At 45.4% G+C, this 11,812-nt stretch overlaps 1 protein-coding gene and 1 non-coding gene across 4 annotated transcripts; both read left to right on the top strand.

Moving 5' to 3' along the window:
- The first annotated feature begins 1,077 nt into the window (after positions 1 to 1,077).
- Positions 1,078 to 10,819, top strand: EIF5 (eukaryotic translation initiation factor 5). 3 transcript variants are annotated; one of them, XM_055288077.2, is made up of 12 exons: positions 1,078 to 1,930; positions 2,069 to 2,277; positions 3,333 to 3,612; positions 3,717 to 3,798; positions 4,364 to 4,536; positions 4,797 to 4,908; positions 5,994 to 6,139; positions 6,406 to 6,564; positions 6,839 to 7,000; positions 7,306 to 7,470; positions 8,098 to 8,232; positions 8,628 to 10,819. In XM_055288077.2, exons 3-12 carry the CDS (start codon positions 3,541 to 3,543, stop codon positions 8,715 to 8,717), a joined length of 1,296 nt encoding a protein of 431 aa, XP_055144052.1. In that variant the 5' UTR covers positions 1,078 to 1,930; positions 2,069 to 2,277; positions 3,333 to 3,540; the 3' UTR covers positions 8,718 to 10,819. The 3 variants fall into 3 exon arrangements, with proteins under 3 accessions (XP_055144052.1, XP_063499973.1, XP_055144053.1); XM_063643903.1 differs by having other exon boundaries at positions 8,098 to 8,718; XM_055288078.2 differs by lacking the exons at positions 1,078 to 1,930; positions 2,069 to 2,277 and adding an exon at positions 2,546 to 2,864.
- On the top strand, positions 5,514 to 5,639 carry LOC129489031 (small nucleolar RNA SNORA28). Its single transcript, XR_008659855.1, has one exon. It is a non-coding gene; the product is annotated as a small nucleolar RNA SNORA28 (small nucleolar RNA).
- Positions 10,820 to 11,812: the final 993 nt, after the last annotated feature.

Here is an 11,812-nt window from a genome sequence, read left to right as displayed (position 1 = left end):
TCCCCTTTTCTAGTCTGTCTGATGGGAACCCTGGTACTCATTAAGGCACTGTGCATTTGGCTTAACAACTATACACCAAGGTACATACTGCGGGATTATAAAAGTCCCTGCCCTAAAGGACACAAATCACCTCTAAATTCTGGATCATGCCTTTATTTCTTCCTACCAACACTGCCAATTTTTAAGTTGTTTAAAAAGCTTTTAGTTATGGAAGCACGATCTTGGATTTTGATAAAAATCAACATAGCTGCCAATTCTAACCTCAGTGCAAATGCAACTGGTCTAAAACAAAGGGCAGCCCCTTATCTACCTCATCCTGTCCTCAGCAACATTGCTCTTTTCCAGATCGGGAAACCTGCACGGCCGCTCAGGACTTCTCGATGACTGCACCTTACAGACCAGAGTGCAGGTTAGCGGGGCTCTCCCTCCATCAGTCAAGTGAGGTCTTCAAACTTCAGGGTGAACTATGGATGTGTTTTTAAGACTCAAGTTTTCACAAAAAAATCCAAGTTTCAGAAAGAATGGAGAGTTTCAACATAGCTAAAATATGAGAGCTTCTCTCTAAATAATAATAATTTTCTTTTTTTTTTTGGAAACAGTCTCGCTCTGTTGTCCAGGCTGGAGTGCAGTGGTGTGATCTCGGCTCACTGTAACCTGTGCCTCCCGGGTTCGAGGATTCTCCTGCCTCAGCCTCCCGAGTAGCTGGGATTACAAGTGAGCCACCACATCCAGCTAATTTTTTGTATTTTTAGTAGAGACAGGGTTCCACCATATTGGCCAGGCTGGTCTCAAATTTCTGAGCTCAGGTGATCCGCCCACCTCAGCCTCCCAAAGTGCTGGGATTCCAGACGTGAGCCACCGCGACCGGCCTAAATAATAATAATTTTCAACGGAATACATTGGAATCTCATTATAAACGCCTGCTCTGGGCTACGATTTGCCTATCAAGGAATTCACAAGTCACAAACTGGAGGGGTGGACTCGACGTGATGCCCACTAGGAGCAAGGTGACAAGAGAAGCACGAAGGACAGCGCTTTTTCACCCTGGGAGCGCAGGGAGGCCTTCACCAGAAGGTGGGAACCCACCACGAAGCGCCTTCAGGAGGCCCCGGGATTCCAAACCAATTAAGGGCCTCCTCTTCCGAAAACGGGAGGCGACGCGCTGAGCTAAGCGCGCAGGCTGGGATGCGGGCCGGCACCGAGGCGGCGCGGCCTCGCGACCACCCTGGGCGGTCACTGGCGAGTCACGGGCTCGTTCCGCCAGCGGCCAATCCACCCCGAGTCCGAAACAGAAGACAGCCCTGGGATGAAAGACCCAGACTTGGGGCTTAAGATGGAAAAACAATTCATTCCTCGAGGCCCGGAGACGGGCGTCCCGGCAGGACGGGAAAGGCAAACGAGCGCGCGCTGCGGGGAGAACGCGGTCGGGTTCCTCTCCCCGAAGGTGGCGGCCGCAAAAACACGGCCTCGAAAGCAATTTCGAGGACGATGGCTCCTGCGTCCCGGGAGTCGCAGCGACGCCGCGCCTTGGCCCAGACCCGGCGAGGGAGGAGACCAACCGCCATCTTTCCCGAAAGGCCCAAACCGACAAAGCACTGCCCCCGGTTCCCTGGCCCCGCTACCAGGGCCACTCCGGGTCTCGCGAGACCCAAGGGCTGCGCCGCGAAGACCTCTGGGAAAGGCGGGGGGAGGGGAGAGGAAGGAAGCGGGGCCCGGGCTGGAGGCGGGCCGAGGCCGCGAGTGGAGCCTCAGGAAGCAGAAGGGGCGCGGAAAGACGCGATTGACGTCGCAAGAGAACCAATGACGAGCGAGCTGTGGCAGGCCTCCAGCCAATGGGCAGTGAGGCTTGACGCGGGGGGCGGACGCTGGGGCCGAGGGTAGCTTGAGCGCGGCGGCGGCGTTGTTCAGTCAGAGCGAGAACATTCCAGAGGTGAGTCTGGTGGAGGGGCGGCGGCCCCGCGCCCCCTGCCTGGTGCTTCCCGCCCCCTCTACCCCGCGGGCCGCTGGTTGGCGGGGAAGGCGCACCCCCCGACCGCCCGCGGCTCACGGCGCCGTCTCTCCGCGCCAGGTCGCCAGGCTCCGGCGCTGACGGGTGTGGACCGCGGACGTCGCTGGGACAGCCCCTCCCCGCTGCTCGGCGGCGGCACCTGGCCCGGCCGCTCCTCGCTGCGCTTCGCCTCCGCCTCCTCGGACTCGGACTCGGGTTTATATCGCGCCTCACTTCATCCCAGTCCCGGGCGAGCAGCGTTGGGTTTATGTCTTTATTTGACGAAAACGGTGAGTCGCGGGCGCGGCGGGCCAGGAGATGGCGGCCGCACAAGATGGCGGCGGCCGCCGCGTGACCCCGCCGCGGCGTGTGGCGCAGTTTGGGCGGACGGCGGGCGGGCGCGGGCCCGGGCACCGGCCGCCCCCTCCCCGCGCGCTCCCCGGCCCGGCCTCGCCCCCTCCCCGGCCTGGCGGGAGCGCGCCGCGCGTGCCCGCCGCTCGGGCTGACTCAGGCTTCAGCTGCTGCATTTGTGAGTCATCGCGCGCTCCGGGGCGGGGGCGGCCCGATCCCGGCACCCCTCGGCCGTGTGTCGCTTCCCAGCTGTGCACCCTCCGGGGCCGCCGGCTCTCGGGGGACGCGCTGGGGATGGGGCCAGACGCCCCGGTCGCGCGCCGTCCTCCTTCGCGGAGCTGCCCGGCTCGCCGGCCCCCGCGGAAACGCCTCGGAGCGCGGTAGCCATGGGGACCAGGGCGAAGGTTGACCGAGTGTTTGAATAGCGAGGAAGAGGGAGGCCGGGCCGAGCCTGGCGTTCGCTCGCGCTGTCTTGCTTAATGGCACTTGTGGGCGAGCGCTGCGTTTAAGGAAGTGCTGCTTTGAAGTAAGCCGTGGTTGCCGAAGCAACAATTAGTTGTAGAGAACAGTTCCCTAGTTTGCCCTTAAAAATGATGGCGAACGGGGGTGTGCCTGAGAAGTTTGCTTATCCAGGAGGGGTGGGCGGCGGTGAGGGCTCGCGTTCGTTCTTCAGCACTTGCAGGATGGCCGCAGAGGCAAACCTGCTGATTGCCCTAGGTCCGATGGAAACTCACGGCGGCCGAGGCAGCACAGCTTGTGTTTTCTTGTCAGGCATTTCCCTACCAGAGTCAAAGCTTAGTCGAAATGGAGGCCTTTTTATGTTTCCGCAGATTGTACTGTGTTACATGAGAATGGCTGTTTGCATGTGATCTCAGATGCTTTTTAAGGTAGAATTAAGCAGAAGCATAACTAGGATGTAAAAGGAGGCGTTTCCATCCAGCGATGATGTTAAACCTTGGGGGATTTTTGTGTGTTCTTTCCCTTTCTCTTTCAGAGCTGTTGCGCAGCCATTGGTACCTGTATTGGGGAAACATAGCATACAAGCAAGAAGCTTACAGCCTCAGTGGCGAAAATTTTTTCATGTCAGAGACCGAGAACTCTTGCAGTCGTTTATGTCATCCCTTCTTCTCCAGACAGAAGATACCAAAAAGTTGCAATCAAAGATCTCTTCATCTTATTGATAAAGCCACTAATAAGCCAAAATGTCTGTCAATGTCAACCGCAGCGTGTCAGACCAGTTCTATCGCTACAAGATGCCCCGTCTGATTGCCAAGGTGATATAACTGCTCTTCAATTTAGTTGATAGCTGTTTTTGTAGAGTTTTGAAGTTTGCGTTTGTCGGGGGAAACTGCACAACTAAAATTCTTACTTCCTTTAGGTTGAGGGCAAAGGAAATGGAATCAAGACAGTTATAGTCAACATGGTTGACGTTGCAAAGGCGCTTAATCGGCCTCCAACGTGTAAGTAAAGCTTGGAACGGTCCATAAAGGGCATATTATGGATAGAGTCTTCAAAGTCTTTTCAGCTGCAAAACTTGTTCTAATTGTATGCTAGTTAATTAGCTTACAAGTTAAGTGAGGAACCATGGTTTATTGGTTGCCATGAGTTTACAAAACTACCAGGGGAACACATTTAAAGAGTGGATGGCCGGGCGCGATGGCTCACACCTGTAACCCCCAGCACTTTGGAAGGCTGAGGCGGGCGGATCACGAGGTCAGGAGTTCTAGACCAGCCTAGCCAACATAGTGAAACCCTGAATCTACTAATAATACAAAAATTAGCCAGGCGTGGTGGCATGCGCCTATAGTCCCAGCTACTTGGGAGGCTGAGGCAGGAGAATCGCTTGAACCCCGGAAACGGAGGTTGCAGTGAGCTGAGACCACGCTGTTGCACTCCAGCCTGAGAGACAGAGTGAGACTCTGTCTCAAAAAAAAAAAAAAAAAAAGAGGGGGGTGTTCATACAAATGTGAGTAGCCAAAGATCTAGTTAACTGTAATGATCCAAACTCTTCTTTCATTCAAATAGATCCCACCAAATATTTTGGTTGTGAGCTGGGAGCACAGACCCAGTTTGATGTTAAGAATGACCGTTACATTGTCAATGGATCTCATGAGGCGAATAAGCTGCAAGACATGTTGGATGGATTCATTAAAAAATTTGTTCTCTGTCCTGAATGTGAGAATCCTGAAACAGATTTGGTAAGTGCCTTTGTGGTTGTCAAAAGAAAAAGTCATATACCTACTTTTGTGATACCACTAAGTCACCTTCCTGAGAAGGCAGAGCAAATGTAATTTTAAATCAAACACAAAACTCCAGTTTTGGAGATATTTCCATTCTTTTAAGGTAGGTCACTGTGTGAAAAAAGTTTTCTTTGCATGTGAAGCTGTGGTTTAGATGTCTTCTGATTAGATATTTTCATGTTATATTATGGATAACATATTTGTTATTTTTTTGGCAGCATGTCAATCCAAAGAAGCAAACAATAGGTAATTCTTGTAAAGCCTGTGGCTATCGAGGCATGCTTGACACACATCATAAACTCTGCACATTCATTCTCAAAAACCCACCTGGTGAGTCTTCCATGATGAACTCCTAAGATCCTAAGATAAGTGACTGTTGGGAAGAAAATAGAAGGTTTTTTTGTAATAGGAATGTAAGGGAGACTGGGCACGGTGGCTCATGCTTGTATTCCCCGCATTTTGGGAGGCCAGGGCAGGCACATCACTTGAGGCCAGGAGTTCAAGACCAGCCTGGCCAACATAGTGAAACCCGTCTATTAAAAACACAAAAATTAGCTTAGCGTGCTGGTGTGCTCCTGTAATCCCAGCTACTCGGGTGGCTGAGGCATGAGCGTTGCTTGAACCTCGGAGGCAGAGGTTGCACTGAGCTGAGATCGTGTCACTGCACTCCAGCTTGGGCAACAGCGACTCTGTCTCAAAAAAACAATATAAGGAACCTTTTAGTCCTTGTACTATATTTTATCAAATCTAAGTGTATTGTTAATTACCATTAAAGGTGAAAAATAGGCTGCCAATTAAACTGTGTCATATCAGTTAAGACAGATTATCTGAGGGTAGATTAAGTAATGACTAAAATTCTGCTGGAAACCCAGCAAAGGATCTTTTACTGGCATTGTTTGGTAAAGAGGGCACTCTTCATTTAACTTGAGTATTGCAAGCAACACTCTGTGGCAGATGATCAAAGCTGTCTGACACAATTTGAGCTTGCTATAGCAAGAAAGTCTAACCTATTCCGGTGTTCTCTCTTCCATGAGACAAGCCGTTATATAGACTTAAACAGTGTTCCACCTGTTGGCTAAAGCTGGCTTGAGTTAATGACTTTGTTCATGCGGGATGACAGAGAGGGATCCTTAGGGCCACCTCTCTCTAGTGGAGGCATCATCACTTCATCTTAATCTTACCTAGCAGTTACAATACCCCTAATATTTTGTGTCACTCCATTCTTAGACTGACATTCTTAAGTATGAAATACTTAAGAATTTGATCTGTGAACCTCTTAGGTAGCATTGTGTGTGCTGTATGGTTTTTCTGAGGGGATCCATAGGAAAATAAGGGCAGGGTTTTAAACGTTAATGATGGGCAATGAGGTAATGTAAGTTATGGGGTTAAATTTTTATTTTCCTTTTTTTCTGAAGAGAATAGTGACAGTGGTACAGGAAAGAAAGAAAAAGAAAAGAAAAATAGAAAGGGCAAAGACAAGGAAAATGGCTCCGTATCCAGCAGTGAGACACCACCACCACCACCACCACCAAATGAAATTAGTCCTCCTCCACATACAATGGTGAGTACAGGGTTGATGGCCTAGTGGGCACTAAAGTTGTGTAAAGTATATGGCATTTGGTTGAGGTGGGTGGAAATGTTGAAACTAGCCTTCAGTGTGTAATATACTAATATTTTGGATTTCAAGTACTGTTGGTTGTTTGAATTAAGGTGAACCCAATTTTGGTGGGAGATGGACTTGATGCCATTAACTTGGCAAAATCTGAACCTTTTTTTTTTTATTTGTTTTTAAGGCCTTTGATCAAGTAGCTCTGTTTTCGTAAACAGGAAGAAGAGGAGGATGATGATTGGGGAGAAGATACAACTGAGGAAGCTCAAAGGCGTCGAATGGATGAAATCAGTGACCATGCAAAAGTTCTGACACTCAGTGATGATTTGGAAAGAACAATTGAGGAGCGGGTCAATATCCTGTTTGATTTTGTTAAGGTAAAACATTTGCTTGGTCTGTAAATCGGCTTCAACCCAGCCTTGTTTGTGCCTTTAGATATGTGATACTTTAGCAGTGTAATTAGGATTACTCTAATGCATGACTTTTTAGAACTCTTGTTCATTTACACATTTTTTGTGCATGATTCCAGGCACTATGTGTCACAACTGCCAAATTAGGAAAAATATGTCCATCAGAGCAAGGACTGGCTGGTATCTTGAGCCTGGCAAAGTATGCCTCCATTGCACTGAATTGTTTTCCTTTTATTTGCAGAAAAAGAAAGAAGAGGGTGTTATTGATTCATCTGACAAAGAAATTGTTGCTGAAGCAGAAAGACTGGATGTAAAAGCCATGGGCCCTCTTGTTCTGACTGAAGTTCTTTTTAATGAGAAGATTAGAGAACAGATTAAGAAATACAGGCGCCATTTCCTACGAGTAAGCAAATTGCTCTGGATTCATAAATGAGATTACAGCTGTGTGGCTTTCGAGATGGTCATTTTAACCACTTTTGCTTGTCCTGTCATGCTTGAAAGTGGGGAAATTGACCCACCTTACAAGCCTCTGAGTATCTGAAAGTGCCGTACTTAGGACCTTATAAAGTAATAGGGATGTTTATGCGTTGACCTTTTTGAACCACTATGGTATGGGCCATGCATTTGCAGACACTCTTATTTGGGTAATAGAGTTGTCAACTTAGAACATATAAAAAAGCTTGTTAACACCAAGGTGTCTATTTGCAGTTTTGTCACAACAACAAAAAAGCTCAACGGTACCTTCTTCATGGTTTGGAGTGTGTGGTAGCAATGCATCAAGCTCAGCTTATCTCCAAGATTCCACATATCTTGAAGGAGATGTACGATGCAGACCTTTTAGAAGAAGAGGTCATCATCAGCTGGTCGGAAAAGGTGGGGAATACATAGGTGGGCTGTTCAAGTTCACAAGTTTTGGGGGGATTTTTTGGTTGGTTGGTTGTTTTTGGAGACAGTCTCACTCTGTTGTCCAGGCAGGAGTACAGTGGTATGATCTCGGCTCCCTGAAACCTCCGCCTTCTGGCTTCAAGTGATTCTCCTGCCTCAGCCTCCCGAGTAGCTGGGATTGCAGGCACCTGCGATCATGCCCAGCTAAATTTTGGATTTTTAAGTAGATGGAGTTTTACCATGTTGGCCAGGTTGGTCTCGAACTCCTGACCTTAGGTGATCCACTGGCCTCCCAAAGTGCTGAGGTTACAGGTCTGAGCCACTGCACCCAGCCGTTCACAAGTATTGAGACAGGGTTTTGAGATGGAAAAAAAAAAAAAGTCTGATACCTATAGCTAAAGTTCAGTCCCTGTGCTGTACATTGTGATTCGCACCATGTCAGCTTTGTAGTCATAGCAGACTGCTGAGACTAATGTGTTCACTGAGTACATTGATTCTGTTTGAGGATTCAGACTTGTTAGGACCCAGTCCCCTCAGCTCAGTAAGGGGGATTTTATAAATAATCAAAAGTTGTTAAAAGTTCTCAACTAAGAGACTTGTACTCACATTTTTTAGGCTTCTAAGAAATATGTCTCCAAAGAACTTGCCAAAGAGATTCGTGTCAAAGCAGAACCATTTATAAAATGGTTGAAGGAGGCGGAGGAAGAATCTTCTGGTGGTGAAGAAGAAGATGAAGATGAGAACATTGAGGTAAACATTAGGGGAGGGGAGGGAATTGGATACAGTGCTGGCGATGGGTGTTTGAGATTAAAAAGGTTTGTGAGGAGTGATAAAATGGTAGTTTGGGGTAATTTCAAGTTTAGAATTTAAGATGCAATAAAATACAGCCTCTCAATAATTTGGAAAATAATAGGGTGATGGAAACTTCCTACTCCTACACATTATAGTCTATAAAAAACTTTTAAAATGCTCTTAGACTGGAGCCTGTGTAAGAGAACTTGCAGTGTTTGCATAACAAAGCTGTTCCGTGAAGAAGAAATAGCTGTATCTAGGCAGTTTTCCTCCTCTGTGACCACAATTTACATTGATTTGTTTTATAAACAGATTTATCAGCTTATGTTGAATAAAATCATTCCTCTTATCAGGTGGTGTATTCGAAGACTGCCAGTGTACCGAAAGTTGAAACTGTAAAGTCAGACAACAAGGATGACGACATCGATATTGATGCCATTTAAAGGGATGGATGCAACCTAGCTTAACAGTATAATGCTGCAAATTTTTCTCCATTATCAGCCAGAAGTGCAACATGTATGTGCAAAAGCTAAAATGGCTTAACATCATGCTACACTTTACACTAAAAATCTATTACTGTGAGTGGTCTGTAATTAAGCCCAATGAGACATCTAGGGAGTCCATACACATCAGTGAGCAGATGTAGTTTGCTTATTTATAGCATGTTTCTTTTTGAAAAAACTAGTGGTGGACACATTTGGATCACATTTATACAGTTATAAAAATAAAGATTTGATTTTGGTCATTCTTCAGATGTTTGGCTCTGAATGACTTAAGCTGAAGTAACTGGCTCCTTATTTTAAATATTGTGCCATCATTTCACCTGATGAGCATTCTTGGAGCCTGCCAGATATTGTTAGGTGCTGGGGCTGCAGAGAGGTCTTCAACAGGATGTAAAGCAAACTTAATTGTAATTAATTTATTCAGCCCGTTAAGAAAGTACTAAAGTTTTATCTCTATAGTTCCTCAAATTGGCATCTGGTAATGTACATTGTGGGGTAGACTGATAATCAAATGACAGTGCAACATCTTATCAAAAAGTAAATATGAGCTGAGTGTCCTATAAATAAGAGCAGGATTTGAAACTTGGAGAACTGTTTTCTCATTTCATGTACACTTGCCCCAAATTGTAGTCTTTGAAGTTGTGTGCATTGCACGTTGGATGAGCCAGGGAAATTATTACATTAACAAGCATTTTGTGTGTATGTAGTAGTTACTTTGTACTGAGAGAACTTGCTTTGGGGTGCAATTAAACAATAAACTGATTTTATTTGGGAGAAACAGGGAAGGGTGCACTTAAGCAACCTAAGCATGATTTTTCAGCTTTTGCCCTTAGGGTTTAAATTACAATTCCAAAATGTTAAACATATCTTTTTGTTCAGTGTGGCTTTAATTTTCCCATTTTAGGTTTGTTCTGTAATGCCTTTTACATTTGGACACATAGTTTATGCTTTTTAGATTTTGGTTGCTTTCTTGCCAAAATAAGTGTTAACTGTGTTTCAAACTTGATTTTCTTTTTTTTTTTTCCTTCTAGAATGTCTTATTTAAAAAGAAAGCTAAAAGTATACTTCTAAGTCAGAGCCTCTATTTTGGTGTAAGACTTGGGATATTTTTTACTTCACATTGAATATAGCCAGGCACCCAAGAAGTCTGATGGCCACCTGAGTGCAGGTGACAAGGACCTGACAAGAACCCATGCAGGGCTTTAGATTTGGACACACAAGAATTGATAACTTCCTCGTGAACTCCTTGCCTGATCTAAACTCATGATGGGTTCTGACTGTGTTTGAGTAATCATCTTCAAGGTTAAACCTGTTGGCAGTTACCCCTTTTCACAAAGTGCACAGTGGGAATTGAGAATCGATAGGGTTAATTTTGGAGCGGTGGCTTATACCATTCACCTGTTTTTTTGTGACTTACTTCACAGATAATGAGACCTTAATAAGAAATAGGCATAAAAAATTTTTCACATTGAAATGATACAAACATTTGATGTAATAAAATCTTGTTGGCTTGATATTTCAAGGAATTGAAACCTAGCAGTCTTACTGGAGAGACAAAAGTTGGTCTCCAGCTGCCTTTGATAGGTTCGGGTGCAAGTGGAGCAGGAGCCATATACCTGGAGGGAATGTGCTTTGTCACACCAAAGAGGATTTTTTTTCTTCAAACTTGTATGTTGCCTAGGTTTCAAATTCTTTGCCGCAAGGCTGATTTGCTTTCATTAACTGGAATTCTGTAGGAGATACTGGTGACCTAAGCTAAGTTGCACTCAACATACTCAGTGTCAAGCTAATGAGGTTCTATTATAAAGCTTTTACTTTTAATCTGAGGGAAAACATGTTCAGGGCTTCTAGAACACTAAAAAATTTGGCTTAAACCAGTGTTCAGTCTGGTGCCAAACTTCCAATGGAATACAAATTCACATAATCTGAACTTTGTTCACAGGTTATCCTAATAGAGTAATTCTTCACTTTGCTCTATTGAACTGTCTTAAGGACTTGTTTAAACAGCTAAGTTACTTGATTAAAATAATGATAAAATTGTATTTTGTCTCTGCTTTAATATTAAAATTAACTTAAGTTTTCATTTTATAATGAGATCAAAGCATTGGAATCTGACCTGTTTTGTAGCTGTTGCTTTGGATTTGTGTTGGATGTATCCTGCAGTTACACTTGCCAGCCCCACTCACAAAAGTTGTTCATTTCATTGGGTCACTGGCTTTATTTGCTAGTCTTGTGGTCTGTGAACTGAGAATCTGCCTCAATTTTATTTCTTGAAATCTTGGCAGGTACTTAATAGGGAACTCAGACTTCAAATATACAGCTATGTAACTGAATAATTGTATATATCTCTAGTTAAGAATGAGAGAATGGGGAGGTTTGCTTTCTAAACAAGTACATTCTGAAGTTGACTTAAAAATTTTTAGTGTGGGTCCTAAAGTTTAGAGATGGGCAAGGAGGTCTCTGATCCACTGCTTCCCACTTGAGAAGGGAGGGGTATCAAAATTGAGCCCCAAGCTGTTTGTTCCAGTGTACCAGGTGCTGACTTTATGCCTTTGGCCTGGAGATGGCAGAAGTGAAAGCTGGCCATCTGCAAAAAGCAGATAAGTGAGTTTGAACCTTTTGCATTTTGTTAGCTCAGTCAGTCCTCATGGTCCTGAGGCATAGGTGCTGTTGTACCAAGGTCACTTATCTAACAAAATAACCAACCCTTCATGTATTTTAAATTTCTCTGACAAGTCTGTAGACAATCCTTATCTAACCAACTATTTTCCTAATTGCTACAGCCTGACCTACCAGTATTCCAGAGTAACCAGCAAATGCAAAGTTGACCTTGTTCCTGCATCGTCTTTGATGGTTCAAATTTCAGCCTCCCTGACTACTCCAAAGCCAGAGCAGTCTTAGTAGCAGAAACAGTGCTGCACTTTTGTCTACTTCCTAGCATGTGCTGTGTGACCCCAAGGGGTCAGGGAGTCACTTGATCATCTCTGTCCGCAGTACAGATCTTGATTCATAATGACTTCCATAAGTGAGGTGAC

The sequence above is a fragment of the Symphalangus syndactylus genome, chromosome 8 (assembly GCF_028878055.3).
Source record: "Symphalangus syndactylus isolate Jambi chromosome 8, NHGRI_mSymSyn1-v2.1_pri, whole genome shotgun sequence".
Taxonomy (NCBI): Eukaryota; Metazoa; Chordata; class Mammalia; order Primates; family Hylobatidae; genus Symphalangus; species Symphalangus syndactylus.
This window is presented reverse-complemented; position numbering and strand designations above follow the sequence as displayed.

Excerpts from the sequence above, each read along its gene's own strand:
- EIF5 (XM_063643903.1), top strand. The coding sequence starts at position 3,541 with ATGTCTGTCAATGTCAACCGCAGCGTGTCAGACCAGTTCTATCGCTAC. Across the intron at positions 6,140-6,405 it reads GTCCTCCTCCACATACAATG|GAAGAAGAGGAGGATGATGA; the intron begins GTGAGTACAGGG and ends TTTCGTAAACAG. Across the intron at positions 7,001-7,305 it reads ACAGGCGCCATTTCCTACGA|TTTTGTCACAACAACAAAAA; the intron begins GTAAGCAAATTG and ends GTCTATTTGCAG.